This window comes from Chiroxiphia lanceolata, chromosome 2, assembly GCF_009829145.1.
Source record: "Chiroxiphia lanceolata isolate bChiLan1 chromosome 2, bChiLan1.pri, whole genome shotgun sequence".
Classification (NCBI taxonomy): Eukaryota; Metazoa; Chordata; class Aves; order Passeriformes; family Pipridae; genus Chiroxiphia; species Chiroxiphia lanceolata.
The window spans coordinates 5,058,550-5,074,744 of record NC_045638.1 but is presented as its reverse complement, the minus strand read 5'-3'; the positions used below and the strand labels follow the sequence as shown (position 1 = coordinate 5,074,744).

The window sequence follows — 16,195 nt, the reverse complement described above, 5'->3', positions numbered from 1 at the left end:
AAATACAAGCCATCTTTCAAATTGAATTATGGAAACTGAGTGTTTTATGTTAAGAAATCGCTTATTTTTTCACCTCTGTTTCATTTGAGCATTGCAATTCCCAAATTATAAAAGCCTGGAATGTACCAGCATTACCTAAGTTGTGAATTCTGAGTCCTTTTTTAGCACTAGAAAGAATTTTACCTCAAGAATTCCACTGGCTGCTAAGAATACTTGTGGAGCAAGTTACCACTCAACAAGAAGAAGCCATCCCACTGTAGCCATGAGGGTATATGTTATTTTTATCCATCCACCTCACTGAAACAAACTCAGAATAGAACTGAAAATTTACATCTTACAGGAAAAAGAAATTTCAGGTATAAATAGCCCTCAGTACCTCTTTTCCAACTCAGAAAAAGGATGGGATGTAGCTATCCTCACTTTCACCTGCTCACTGAGAAGCTTTACCTGGCTGTGCACTTTTCCTAGCTATGTATTCTACATACTGTCTTCTTCCTCCTAATTCTTCAGCATTTGAATAAAGCCTCAGCAAAGAATTAAGCCTCAAATGTATCTCTGACTGCTGGTTAGGAAGGATAAAATAATAGGCCATTTGATTTCCAGTATTTATTACAAAGGTTAAAACTTTCTGGTTAACATTTGGCAAGTTGAGGGAGAAAGAAAGGAGAAAAAAAAGTGTTGGAAAAATTCAATTCTGCTATTTTACACTCTGTGTTTCTAAATAAGTTCCATTTTTAAAGAATATCATTTAGGAGAAGGTACTAAGGAACCATCTGCACACCTCAGCCCAGACACTTAGCATAATTTTAGAAGCCACCATGCAGCATCCAAAATTCTCTACATGATTTGTAGATAGGGATACAGGATATACAGGAGACCCTGTACCCTGATGAAGTATTAAGTGGAAGACAGCAAAAACATCTAGGGAGCTTTGACATGGCACTGTAAACTGTTCATGGCACATGAGTCACTCCATCATCATCATCAGTATTTAACTTCTGAATTACTGGAGCAACCTCAAAACTTGAACTATTTTAACGTAGTCATTTAGCAACTGAATTTTGGATTTAGCAATTCAAACCATCAGCTATTAACACTTAAAAAATGTAAGACTGAGAGAGAGAGAGAGAGAGAGAGAGAGGACAAACAGAAGAGCTTGGGCAGTGAAGCTCCCCCTGGATTCACTGGAAGACACTTCCAGGTAAGTGTCTAAGTGATTATCCCTTGCACAATCTGCACAGCAAACTTAGCCAGCATTGTCTGAGGCAATGCTGCTCATTTCTCAGACAAGTAGTTCTAAATCTATTTTGAAAGAGTGGGTTAAATATTGAAGCAGAAGTGACTAAAGTCCAAAAAAACTTATTTAACTCATGCTGGAAACTTCTGTCGACCATATAGGATTTTTATGCTGCAAATAACTAAATGATAAATAAAACCAGCAGTTTGTGCTTGGCAGAGTTAACATTGTACAGCCTTGCCAGCTTGTCATAGAGCATGATTAGGCATATGGCACACTTTTGATCTCTGGGGAAGGATTCATTATCCCTCAATTTTGTGTAATTTTTAAGAGGCCAACCTAACATAAGCAGCAATGAATGCACAGAGGTATTCAGGTCACGCAGCCAAAAACACATTCTGCTTTCAATCACTGCAGATCCTGAGTATTTGCTTTCTTTTTACAGTAATTGCAGAGGTCAATAAAAACCCAGTAAAAGCTGCCATTCTAGTGTGCTTGGAGACCAACTCATAAATGCAAAACATCTGCTGTTTGTACAGGCTCAAAAGCTGACTGTGAGAATCAGCTCCACACAACTGCAACACAACCACTGTGAAAAGGAAAGATGTTCAGCTCTGCTTTTGACAGGAAAAAGATGTTCTTCTGTCACTGGCAGAAAATCAGGAAGTCCCAAAGAGTGACGAACAAGGATTTTTAATTCTTTTATTCATTTCTTTTTAAACCTCGTTAAGACTCCGCATTACAAGCGCATAACCCAGCTGGCAGGGTGGAGAGAGGATGGGGGGAGAACATTGCCAAGGCTGCCAGTAAGTGGGAATTTGCAGAAGAAATTCTCCCCTGTGAGAGTGGTGAGGCACTAGAAGAGGTTGCTCAGAGAAGCTGTGGCTGCCCCATCCCTGGAAGTGTCCAAGGCAAGGCTGGATGGGGCTCTGAGCAACCTGGGTTAGTGGAAGGTGTCCCTGCCCATGGCAGGGGTTTGGAATGAGATCATCTTTAAGGTCCCTTCCAACCCAAACCATTCTCAACCATGATTCTAAGTCATGATGACAGAACTAAACTATAGTCACCTGCTGATATTCTTATATCTCCCCTTATCTTCCAGCTGGTTGGGAAATAATCCTGACAAATGGTTTCTGGGCTGGAGACTGTTCTTAAGCAGCTCAAAATGAAAATGAAAAACTCAGTACAGAGGGAGTTGAAGCTGGACTGATCAAAATGATGAGTGAAGTATTGCCTCAGCAAAAATTTCAAAACCTTTTTACCAGCACTGATTATTGTACCCTGTGAATACTCATTATTATTCTATGGGCAAAGGATGAATGGAACAGGAAGCTTCTATTTTCCTGGAAAAGTCTGAAAGAAGTTGGGGGGAAAAAAAAAAAAGTTTTCCTCTCAGGATACAATACACCAAGTGTACTGAATACAAAATTTCAAATGGAAATTTTCAGTTAATGTCCACCACAAGATAAAGTATCTTTTTGCTCATCAACCGACAAGTCCAAAATTCAGTGTCTGCTGAGAATTACCAGCACTTAAGGTTGCAAGTTTTGAGCAAAATTTTTCTGAATAATTGTTCATTTTCAGAAATATCCATCTCCATGTATAATCTTGGAAGTACATAAAGCTGTTGCATTCAAAAGGGAAAGAAGTGAGACTGCAAGGATGGGACAAACAGGATACACACAGTTTAAATATTTCAAGTGGGCTATATCTGAAGTATTTTTCAGTGCCTTGCTGGAATTGTGTCAAGATTACAAGAAAAGACCAACTGAGTGAGCATGCCATCTCATTCAGCTCTGTCAGTAGCATTTATGTCAGGAAATGAGCAGTATTTATGTCAGGTAATGCTTAGTTCCCTCGTCTGAAATTACATTTGTGTATGAAGATGGAAGGAGATTTCAGCATCATAAAAGGAGGAGCAATCTTCACCAACAGTAAATCTACTGTAAATGTTCCACATGAGCCTTAGGAAGCCTTCTATGCTATTTTACAACAGTATGTTATATTTTACCTGAGGTTTGCCATTTTCCTTAGCATTTAAGGTTGGTATCTGGATTCTGCACCGAGATGTACCATTCAGGAAGGTTTTAAAACTCTGAAAAACAAACCAAAACAACTCCATACTTCTGTTGCTTGTTTTTTGAAAGACGACATTAGTGTCAACCATTTCTCTGCAACAAGTTTTTGTGCATCGTAACATAAACATAACCCCAAAGGGAACATCTTTAATTCAATGACTGTGCATTTTGAGTTCTCAAAGTTCTTAAGCAACGTACACAACCTATGGCAACGTACATAAAATGCAATCACAAATTTATCTGGAGGCTAATTTCATGCTGGTTTTAGATAGAAGCAGTACACTGACTTCAGAGCACAGTCATGCCATTCTTAACATCTTTGGCTGCTTTTTTCCTCTACTGAACTTACATTACAAACAGTTTTTTTCTCATAAGCAGATGATCCCAGCAGCAACCACAGGAGTAGATTTGTTTCAGGAAAACCTTGGCTCTTCACTTTCCTATCCCTTTAAGATTAAAGTTTATCCCTATAAATTATATTCTGCGGCACTATATTCTTTTAACCCAGAAATGGACTTGTGGACAGGAGTGTTAATGAAGAGCCTGAGCAGCTCCAGCACATCCAGCAGAAAAATCAAGACAATAAAGCTACATTTTAGGTACTAGAGGGACCTGCTTTATACACTTATTTATCAACAAGTGAATTAGTGTAACAGTTCACAACAAAACTGCACTCCATGGAAAACAATTCTGTGATCTTTGGTCTAAGAAGGTTTACCAGGGACATTAAGGTTTGTCTGCTCAATTAAACATACAGCTTTAAAGCAGATTTGCAGCCAGGTATGGACAACCTATTGCTAAGTCCAAAAGAAGCATTGTGCACTCCTCAGGTGTGAGATGATTTTTTAAGTGTCTAATCACACACTTGATGCCACAGTAAAAAAACCCAACCAAAAAAACCAAAATAAAACAATAAAACCTGCCACGAACTCTGCCCCAAATAACGCACCCCAACCCCTTGAGCTCACCACCACGAATGAAAAAAGAATGCAGATCCTCCCTGAACATTCTAATTCCAATTTAATCACTGGGTTATTCTTCCCCAACAAAAATACAAGGATATGTAATGCAGTACTCCTTAGGCAAACTGCCATTCATCACTCAAATTCTTCTAAGAAGGCAAAAAATTTTTGAGGATAAACCGAAGTATTTCTGCTGCTCAATACAGAGCTGAGGCACCAGCAGTCTTGGTCACAAATTCCTCAAAATAAACCAACAACACTCAAGCCCCTAAGGGTCTGATAAGACAGATTTTTAAATTTTATCTTACAGAAAAATCTGGCTCTTGTCAAAAATGTGATCTACAATGATCCACAGGGAAGAAAACCCATTATCTAGAGACAAGTCATCTACATCTTTAATCAGCAGCTCAACACAGGGAGAATGAATGGCTTTTTCATTTGACTGTCAAAAAGTAAGATTTACTGTGGTAAGGAGAAAACGTCTGGGGAAAAGGACTAGACTGAGAGGCTGCACATTTAATACTTGGACTTATTTCTCCTTTTCAGAAAGTAAAAATTGCAGCATGGTAATTCTTAAGTGCACAAGCACTTTGCAACAGGAGCTTAAGAGAGCTAAGTTTCCTGGGAACACAAAGTCAAGATAAAGGAAGTTCCTAGAGCATTAAGACAGGTCTGAATGAAGAGGATGTAACTATGAGGGGAAAAAAAAGCTCCAGGGAGAAAATGAGAAGCAATAAAACCAGTTCTAAATCACCACATTACCCAAATGCTGTTAAACCTCCTCTTTAACTTTCATGATGGAAGTGCACCAATGCTGAATAAATCACACTGGCTTCTCACTTTCATTTGTCACAGCTACAGCTGTTCAGAAAGTCAAAGATTAAGCCTCCAATGTGGGGATTTAAAAGCCCTTCATTGCACTCAAGTGTTTACTTGGAAACAAATTTCAGATTGATAAATCAGAGCCAAGATGAATACAAGCAAATGAAGTACAGCCCAGGAAACCAGTGGATAAAGAATAAGAACCACACATTCAGGGCTCTGTGCCTGCCTTGCCTTCTGTGATTTTGGACAACTCAATGAAATTAGATTACTCACCACTACAAACTCGGTAGAAATACTGGGCTCATGATCATGCTGCAAATAAACAGCAGACCAAATTCATCCAGGATAGTGATATCACACAGAGAGGAACCTGACCTCTGGATCTTAATATAAATCTACACTAAAGTCCTCCCCTCAAGCTGAGCATTTATTTTAGTGGTGCTTAAATTTAACTGGCCTCATTCTTCCACAGTGAGGTTTGGTTTTTAGCACCAGCCAGCAGAGCTGCCTGCACCTAACCAAGGCATCTGTCCAAAATTACCTACTACAGCCTGATGAGAACAACAAGTGTGAATGTTTCTTTAGTGTCTCAAAAAAGATTTCTAACCATTTGCAAAAACACAACCGTTGTTCAGGTTGACACTGAAATGACCAAGCAAAAAAAGGTCAGCAAGCATTTTATGCCTGACAAATTCCAACCCTTGTACAACACAGCTGAAATAGTCTGTTCCCAGGATTAACACAGTCTTTTACTACATGAACCTTCCTTCAGTTAGCAATCAGTTTTCTTTACAGTCAGACACTGTCATTAGCACACCTGCATTTGGAGGAGATCGTGAACTTCTACTCTGACCTTATTAATTTCCCTAATTTCTAAAACCACCCTCCTGCAGTGAACAGAAGCCGTGAGCTTAAATCCATTCACTAAGGATGTGGAATCCTTGCAGACCACACAGGTCCAAAGAGAAGTATTTGAGCAGTTCAAACAGGATACAGTTTCCCAAGACAGTGGTGAACCTTAATCTGAAAAGGGTCCAAGGCGGGTGGGGAAGTATTTTTATAAACCTCCCACAAGATTTCCAGATGTGAAATGGGAACAGGGAAGGAAGAAGCGATGCCTTTAGCTCTGGAGGGCAAGGTTTCCAGGAAAACTGGAGGTCAAATGCATCCCACGCAATAAGACTGTTCCTGGAGCAGGGATCCTGCAGGTGCCCTAAAGAAGATGAGGCCAAATGCCAGTCCTTTTCTGGGACTGAGGGAAAACGTGGTGAATAGAAGGGGGGAAAAGCTCCTAAAATGCTAATTTTTTTGTTAGAAATATCACGGCAAACAGATATTCAATGTCAAAATTTTCCATACCAGCTCCTTGAGACACATGAGCAATATATTGTGCAGAGCTCTTTAGTTGTGCTTTCCAGTGAAAGTGTATTTGAAACAAATGACAAACATTTGCTTCCATGAGGCTTAACAGCGAATTCTGTAAACATGAGCCTCTAAGTGCTCCTGAACTACATAAAAGCTAAGGAAAAAAAAGAGACCCTCCTAACAGGAGGCAATGAGAGTCACTTAAAATACTCTCATACTTGACAAAAGTTACCTCTGAGAAATGAAAGAGAATTAAATGAAAAATAGAGAACGCACTGTGATCCCACCTTATCTCACAGTAACAAACTAAGAACAGGAGTTCCCCAGACCACTGAAAGTATTCAGAAGATTTATCAGGAGTACTTCATATGAGGAGGAAAAAAACCATTATCCGGTAAAGAAGAGATAACAGACCAAAAATATTACCTTCAGTTACTATTCAAGAGCATTAAGAGCATTTAAAATGTAAAAAAAATTAAAAAAAAAAAAATCTATCTGGAAATATTGGAGGGGGGTGGTAAAAAACCAGCAATCATCCCTGTACAACCTACTTGTGAGACTTGCAAATAAAAGGTATAGTTCACATGTACAGATAATTTCCATCTGGGATTCCCTTGGGACCTCCCCTCCGACATTTCCCCCAATAGCCCTGATTTGCCCTCAAACCTAGGAAACCCTATGACCTTCCCTGCCAATCACCCCTACTGTTCTTCCAAGGAAACAGCTGAAAACATGGCAGACCAGATTGCCCACAGGTTCCTGGAAGCCAAAGGCAAAGAAGGCTGGGGCAAGAGCTGCTCTAGGTTGTGGTTACAGTAGAGACAAACACATACCAGAGCCTTAGGGAACACGAAACAAGATGAACCTCTAAATACACTCCTAAACAAAACTTGGCTATGAATGATATTCTGTTATGAGAAGTTATGCACAGCTGGTCTTCCTAATGCTCTCTTTTCTGTTCCCTTTCCTTGTTTTTTATTCTTCTCTCATTCTATTTCGACTGCCTCCCTCTTCTTGGGTCACAGCTACGTGAGGCAAGAAAGGAAACAATCATCTTCTCATTTTAATTAAATATTTCCAAGGCACATCTTTTTGCCATTGACACGACTTCCTAGAATACTTAATTTTGAGCACATAAAACATCCTGTGAACTTTTGTTTCAAAAGCACTGAGCAAATATCTTGGTAACAGAGCTTAACCACTTCCAACCTACTTTTAGTGTTTGAACCACCTTATAGAAGGCACTTGGAAGAGAAAGTTTTCCTTTTAGAAACAATTTAAATACTTACGAGTTTTGCTGCCACAATGGCACACAAAAATACACATACAACCTTCAGCAACCCAAAAAAAGCTTAAGACATTTGCACACACACATTTCAATCCTGTTTCAACAACTTCTTAAGAGGTCAATCTCTGATGTGGACTTTCAAACCACTGTGTCAGGAGAGTCACATCTTCCCCTGTGATACAGCAACATGTGTTACACAACTTGCGTGTGACAGTGTATTTACAACCTAGTGAAGTTCCCATCCTTGACAAAATTTAAGCCCCTGAAGTATAAGCTCTCATACAATAAATAGCAAGGTCCCCTTGAGCCAGTGAAGCATGAGATCAATGCATTCTAAAAACTCCCAAACATCTACATATAAACAGCATCATCATCCTTGAGGATTTAAAATTTTCGCAGGCCAGTCCTAAGCAATTTGATCCTATGTCAAATTTAGACCTGCTGTGAGCAGAGGATAGAACCACAGAATCACTGAATGGCCTGGGTTGGAAGGGAACAAAGATCATCCAGTTCCAACCCCCTGCCATGGGCAGGGACACCTTCCACTAGACCAGGTCGCTCAGAGCCCCATCCAACTTGGTCTTGAACACTTCCAAGGATGGGGCAGCCACAGCTTCTCTGGGCACCCTGTGCCAGAGCCTCACCACCCTCATAGGGAAGAATTTCTTCCCAATATCTAATCTAAATCTACTCTCTTCCAGTTTAAAACCATTCCTCCTTGTTCTGTTACTACACGCTCTTGTAAATAGTCTCTCTTCCATCCTTCTTGTAGGCTTCTACAATGTTCAGAGGTCCTGATTCAATCTAAATTATTCTGGGATGCCACAAAAACTAAAGCATCCATTTGTCATATGATTCATACAACTTAGCACAGATTTTTTCTCTCTGCTTTTCTTTCACATTTCTTCACTGATTTGAGTTTTAGACAAATAAATGCTACATTATATCACGGCTAAACTCATTGTCACAAATTGACTGACTGCTCCAATCTCTTCAATTCAGCTTTATATCCATCCCTTGCTTTTCCCTACCCATGTGCTCCTAACTGTCCCTTCCTCTATCCAAGGGAACATCCCACCACCCATCCCAAGCCCACAGACACATGCTTCCTTGACCCTGTGTCAGCAGAAGGGCTGTTTGCTCTTTCTGCAAAGCCTCATACAGGGGTCCCAGTGAGACCCTTCCCAGGATACAGTTGGTAGCAATCTCACTATGCCATACCTAAGCAAGGGAGGCAACAGCAGGAGATGGAACAAAATGCCATGAAGATGCCCAGGAAGACTGGAGGAAAATAAGAAAACTCAAGAAAAAAAAAAAAGAGATTAACAGTTTTTCCTGTTTTACTGTTGTAAGATCATCTATCCCAAAACTTTATTTAAAACAAATTAATTCACCTCTTGATTCATTTGCTTTGAGAGAAAATAAGGTCCTAGTTTATCAGTGAAGCACAGACAAATCATTCCCTCAAGAACAGGATCAGTTATAACAGCCTGGCACAACAGGGCCACATGGACTGATTTCCAGAACTATCCTAATAAACGTGTATTAGGAGGCAAAAATCAAAAGAGAAAAAGCATTCACTTACACTGGATGGTGTGCAGGAGCAACTTACATCCTTAGGATCTGAAATACAACACCACATATAGTTAACAGTGAAAAGAAGCCTAACAAAGATCTCTTAAAACGCTTCCAAACAGTGTAATTTACTGACAATAAACCAACAGTACAAATAACAAGGGCTATTTTGGCAGTCCCCCTCTTTACAGAATTCTAGTTATCTCTGCAGAACTCTCTCTACTTGCTGAGATAGGAGAGTTATAGTAAAATAAACATTCATATCTCTGAGTCTTCATAGGGCCAAGATGGGGCATTCCTCTTTAAATTCTAATTCAAAGTGTCACAACCTGCTCTACCAGCTGACTTCTGTATTTCACACCACAGAAGATGGATGGCAGGGGTTGAATGGTAGCACAGAACATACACTGCAGCCAGGTAGGACGTTCTGCTAAGATACACTTGAACAATTTATCAAGACTGGGAACTAATAACAGGGTGGTGGACTCAATTCTGAAGTGTGCTGGAGTCATCCTGGGCAACAGAGCTGGGGAAGGGTCTGGAGAATAAGCCATGAGGAGCAGATGAGGGAGGTGGGGGAGCTCAGCCTGGAGAAAAGGAGGCTCAGGGGGGACCCTCTTGCTCTCTGCAACCTCCTGACAGGAGGGTGAAACCAGGGAGGGGGTCAGGCTCTGCTCCTGGGGAACAAGGGACAGGATGAGAAGAAATGGCCTAAACGGCCTCAAGCTGTGCCATGAGAGGGTCAGGCTGGACATCAGGGAGAATTTCTTTATGGAATGGGTTGTCAGGCATCAGAAGGGGCTGCCCATGGAGGTGGTGGAGTCCTCATCCCTGGAGGTATTCAAGGAACAACTGGACATGCCACTCAGTGCTCTGGTCCGGCTGACAAGGCGGTGATTGATCAAAAGCTGGACTTGATCTCAGTGGTCTTTTCCAACCTAAATTACTCTTAAGCAGCTGGTGTTCCTCACCCATAACGAGAGCCCCCCCATGGTTCTGTCCCTCCAAAGCACTCACGTTCAATGAGAAACAGGAAGCAAACAATCCCCATCACAGCAACGATGACTCCGGGCACCACGAAGGAGAGACCCCAGCACGTGGACACCCAGTAAGCAGCAATTAAGGATCCCAAGATATTTCCCACTGAAGTGTGTGAATTCCAGATTCCCATGATCAAACCTCTCCTGCATTAAAAAAAAAACAACCAAAACCAAACAACAACCCACAAACTTTTCTTATTACAAGAATTACTGGATTGAGAGAAGTGTATCAAAAATAGCTGTTCATCTGTGCTGTTACTGAAATATTTCAATATTTGCAATCTTATGGTTCTTTAACTGATCGTTTCTTTACGCTACAGTCTCCATCTGGCAATTTCAAGGCACCTAAATATTAATAAAAGTGTTGTAAAATACTTCTCTGTGCATCACAGAATTCATCCTGCGTTTAATGGCATTTAAAGACACCATCAGGGCTTGCATGTTTCTAGATAGAGTTTTTTTGATTAAAACAAGTATACAGATGTTGTGTAGCATGTGGACACGAAGTCTGATGCTTTTGGGAATGAAAATCCTCCTGCAAACACGTTGCCCTGATAATCTGATGCTTTCAGGACACAGCAGACTTATCATGCAGAAGAAAACAACCTGTACAGGATATGTGGAGCAAATTCAGTATTTTCTGGTCACATTCTGGACTTGTTGGGCACTAGCAGAAGATGACACCTGTGCAAGCTTGGCTAACACACACATCAGGCTGCTGTCTGCCTGGAAATCCCAGATTAGCTCCAGCTCAGCTAATGTAAACCACAAAAATCCTACTGAAGTCATGAGAGGGTGACAGCAGGGTGTTTTTTTTTTTCCCCTCCTTGTTCCTCCACATGGGAAAACTGCCTTATCCTCAGCAGTTTACGTGGAGCAACCTAACTTGAACAAAGCCCAGTCTTTTCCTTGGGCTAAAGATCCAACAGGTCAGCCCACATTTTCATGAAATTTGTGGAAAAAGGAGAACAAGAACCAGAACACTGACATTCAAACAAGAGCCCTACCCACCAGTCCACTCTGTGGCCTCCTAAAAGAAAAGGCTCTTGCTTTTGTGCAAAGAAAACCTGAATAAATGTATTTATTTTGCAGACTCATCAATTTTGTTCAGTACTGTATGACAGCTATTCTCTCCATTTTGTAACATTCACCTAAAAGGCTGCAGGGACCACAGAAAACCAGCCTGAACCTACATTTTCACAACTATGCTGTGATTTTATATAGAAAGCATATATTTAACTGTTGTATATCCTTCTCTGGAACTGATAGACCATAATGCTCTTTTATGGTATTTATCTACAAAGGATGGTACTACAGTAGCATTATTATGTGCTACATCCACCAACCATTATCAGAGCCAGTGGATTTACCATGCAGTTCTTGTAAAATTTATGGAAAACTACTGTATGGTGGTATGACAAAATAAACATTACAAGTGACCTCTGTGCAGGATTAAGATAAAAAACCCAAATAGATGATTTAAAGAAAAGTGACAAAAAGAAAAGTAAATCAGCTGTCATACGTATTTTCCTTTTTAAATTGAATTTTTAATTTTATGTGAGTTAGAAAAAAGGATATTAGACAGATACTTTTTACAGTTACACCCTGACAACTGTTTGGAAACACAAATGAAAACATGGGAAAGTCCACATTAAAACGGCATAACAACAGCCTGTACTAAAAGTAGTTTTAGACTGTTAATATTTGCAAGGATTATTCTAATTCAGTTCTGAAATATTTCAGCTGAAAAACTAAGTGTCAGACTAAAGAGCTACCAGAGAACACTGGTTTGACATGAGGGAGAACATTTCAAACCCATATACAAACTAATCAGTGTAACAAAGGAAGCTCCTCTCAAAGTTCTACTTAACTGCTTTTTCGTCCCCAAAAAACGCAGAAACAGAAAAAGATATTGAAATGGGCTGTATTACAGCCCAGAATGTATTGATCTGTACTTCCAAAAGTCTGGATAACATATGATTTACCTTCCTTTTCCAAACCAGTTGCCAATACATGTAACGACACTCGGCCAGCCAGTAGTTTGCACCAACCCATTTGCTATCTGAAAGTATATAAAAATTATAATAAATAAACACACCTTATAATAAGTCAGGTTCCTACACAACCCCTGCCGAGTGCTGCACTGGGAAAAGGAAGCCCTCACAAATGCTCTGAATTTAGAAATTAAGCAGGGAGGTTTGAAAGTGATATTTTTTCCCCAAGAGTAACCAAGTTACGACGTTTCGCAGAGATTCTTCCCTGTACTTACATCCCCACAATTATTTTATGATTTAAATCACAGACTGTTGTCATTCAATCACAATGCTCACCAAAAGTCACATTGCACTGAGAAGTGAATTCTCCACACTCAAACAGCAACACAGAAAATTTCACAGAATATTCTGAGTCGGAAGGGACCCACAAGGATCACTGACTGAGTCCACCTCTAATGCTTATCTCAATCTGAGCATATGGCAAAGTGTGTTTGCAATCAAAGTGGAAAAAAAAGAAAGCTTTAGGAGAGAGTGGCTAACTTTGAACATTCACTTAAAAATGCTTAATAGACACCTGTAAATAAACTGAGAGGAGGAATTTAGCTTACTATTTCAGGCTGAAGTAGGAACTAGTTCAGCCTCCACATTGCACAGATTATAATTTTAACTATCTCTAATCCTACTCTAGAATTACTCTCTCTAGAATTACACCTTATTCTCAGTAACTGTACAGTGGGCATTTGAACATGCAACAAAATCACCTCACTCTACCCCACAAAAAACAAGTAGGCTGGTGGTGCCAGACGACCCTTGGTATTCCAGGACTCACTGACCACATCCCACAGGGCAGCACTGCTAGAGACAGTCAGCTTAACCCTAAAGGAGCCAGCTCATGCCCTGGAAACCACCTGATCCAAGAGGGTTGGGGCAGGGACAGGGTTAAACAGATTAATTGGTGACATGGTTACACAAGTTTGCTGTGCCCAAGTTAGTACCTGTGCATGCCATGCTGCTCAATGCCATACAAAGGTGCCAGAGGAGAGAATCCTACTGCAACAAGGAAGTAGCAGTGCCAAGGTGCAGACCTGCCCAAAATGGCTCAAGTGCTGACCATGTCCTGCTCCTGACCTAAAGTCCATTTCAGGTCAACAGCAAATATTCTTGTGACACCTGATTAGTGCTCTGAAAAAATCTCACACAATGAATCTCGTTACATAAGCCACACCAGTGTGGGAGACTGTTCATCATTAGCAGTATAAATGTAATTTTCCCGCAGAGAAGGCCAGGATGAGTCACTCAGGTCTTGGCAGACTGACAAAAGTAAATAGGCTTGTTTTAAAACTCGCCCACATTTAAGCTTGCAAAGATTTGATCACTGATTTGACACAGGGTGAAACACACTAATTTGTTTTCAAAGGTTTCTTTCACTAGAAAAACATTTTTCAAAAATAAAACCTGGGGCTATCCACTCTGTCAGTTCTGCCTGTCATCACTGACAGTGTGTTCCAACATCTACACCCTCCCATCCAACCACTAATCACTGCGTGTAGCTCAGAAACACCCAACACACCACTGAACAGCACCACAGAAACTCTGCAGTGCCTAAATAACATCGTGCCTACCTGGGCCATGATGTAAAACCACAGATTATGTACGTTATAGAAATAACCCAATCCAAACATGGCAGTGAAGAGCCCACTGGCGAGCATCCCACCCGTCAGATAGTACCGGATCGGCAGCCGCTCTCCTATCAGTCCACTTGGAATGGGGAAGGAAATAAAGAGAAAGGCCATAATTAAAAGTGAGATCATACCCCCAGCCTTCACAAACAAAGAATATTTTACGTTGTTTAATTCTGACTGAGGAGAACTTTACTGGTAACTGCTGTTTGCCTTCACAGCAGCAAAGGAGCAATTTTTAGCGCTTGACAGGGAAAAAAACCCCAACAAACATTTCATGTTCATTAATTGCTAAGTTCTGACACCTGTACAACCATCTTTCAGGCAGATACTCATCTAGAGCACATTTTACTTACAGAGTCATTTTCCAAAAGACAGGTAAGGCAGGACATGTCTCCAGCCTTTTAAAGTGAGACTTGTCTCCCTTGCTAATAATTCTAATCACGAAGGTTCTGGTTTTAATAAAAAGAAACATCTCCAAACAGCAGTTAATATTGCACACTGTAGGATGGTTTTGGTATTATTTTTAGGAGGTGTCTGCTTCCATCCTCTCACTCTAGAGAAAGCCAGGACAACCAGTTTAGTTTACAAGTTGGAGACTGATTGAGGACATATATTCCAGTGTATATTCCTTTGTGTTCCACATGAAGCAAAGACAGGCCAAGTTGGAAAGCATTCCTGCACAAGGCAGTCATGATGGATGCAGGTAAGAAGCAGCTTTCTATAGATCAACAGACATGATACCACTGGGACTCAGGATGATGTGGGTTTTGTTCCCCCCTCAGCAATCAGTTTCTCACTCTCTTCACCAGAAACTTTTCCCATAAGGAATCACAATATCTCAGAAGTTGTGCAGCCTCATAAATTAACAGTCAGCAATAAAGCAGGTTTCCAAGAGAGTGTATTTACCTTAAATACATTCCAACTGCATACGCACACAAAAACGAGTAATCCAGCGCTCCCAGTAACTGTTTGTAGTTGTTCTTATCTAAGAATAATTTTCAAAACAAATTATCAGTTTAAATGTACTAATTAATTTCCAACCATTTTTACATATAAGAAGAAAAATGTTAGTGAACATGCACTGGCATTTAATTTTCAATAGGCGCTTTTACGCTTAAGCACACATTTTGCAAAACGTTTTATTTAATGAAAACATAAAAATAAATGGCTGTAATATATAACAAAAATATTGGTAGGACCATGCTTAACTCTACCTTATTCAAAACAGCATTTTGGAAGAGAAGAAATACCAGCTATTAATAAGGTGCCCTTGTATGTCCTTAGACAAGAGAAAATCCCAACTGTGACTTGATTAAAAGTGGGAAGATGAGTTGCAAATGTGTGAGATCCTAACAGTCAAAATGGCTAAAAAAATTCCATCATCACAGAGGCTTTTAAAGAACCAGTTTAATATTTTTTTTTTTAATTGTTAAAGCCTTTTGCATTTCATTTTCCAACTATTCACAGGGCACAGTTTTGCTTAAAAAAACCCAACAAACAGGGTTCTGCTCTGTACAGCAAACAAGCATAATCACACCAAAATGGGACTTGCAGACAGGATGGAGGGAGCAGAAGGGCCTCCACCCAGATGGAAATGCCAAGTCTACTCTCAGGAGACCTGAGCTCATACCAAGAAAGACAGTTTGTGTATTTATTTGCAAGGAGCCACAATTGCCATTGACTTCGAGCATGAAGTCACAGATACTGAAGCATTCCTTCTTTCAGTGTCACTCCCAGCTTTCCCAGCTGTACTGCCTGAAAAAAACAGCCAAAAACCCAAGTCTAGAGTGCCATCCCAAAGGGGCAGCTTGGCAGTAACCCATGTGTTCATGGAAAAGGAGGACACTGGAGCTCAGAAGTCTCCACTAGCAAAGCCAACCAGTGTTTCAGACACGCAAACTCAGCCTCCCCTCAGTCCAGGGACAACAAACACCAGCCAAGTTTAACTAAATCCCATCCAGTGGGACTAAATAATTTCAGCAGACCTTGCAACAGGCAGTTAATACACTGGATTTTGTCCACAGAAAACCCAGAGCTCAGATCTTTAATTATCTTTGAACAGAGTAGCACCTTTTTTTTTTTTTTTTAATTGCTAATTAAGGACTAATTAGAATGGATGGCTACATAGACTGGAGTGCACTGGCACACT

The 16,195-nt window shown here is 40.4% G+C and overlaps 1 protein-coding gene across 11 annotated transcripts in view; it reads right to left on the bottom strand.

Annotated features, from left to right (window-relative positions):
* SLC37A1 (solute carrier family 37 member 1) overlaps positions 1 to 16,195 on the bottom strand; it is a 39,277-nt gene that overhangs the window by 15,669 nt on the left and 7,413 nt on the right. For all 11 annotated transcript variants that reach the window (XM_032678181.1, XM_032678186.1, XM_032678176.1 and 8 more), the window contains 6 exons: positions 14,953 to 15,031; positions 13,987 to 14,122; positions 12,356 to 12,432; positions 10,348 to 10,514; positions 9,341 to 9,378; positions 3,249 to 3,332 (listed from right to left, as the gene is read on the bottom strand). In XM_032678181.1, coding sequence (XP_032534072.1) covers positions 3,249 to 3,332; positions 9,341 to 9,378; positions 10,348 to 10,514; positions 12,356 to 12,432; positions 13,987 to 14,122; positions 14,953 to 15,031 — 581 coding nt within the window. The remainder of the gene's footprint in view (positions 1 to 3,248; positions 3,333 to 9,340; positions 9,379 to 10,347; positions 10,515 to 12,355; positions 12,433 to 13,986; positions 14,123 to 14,952; positions 15,032 to 16,195) is intronic.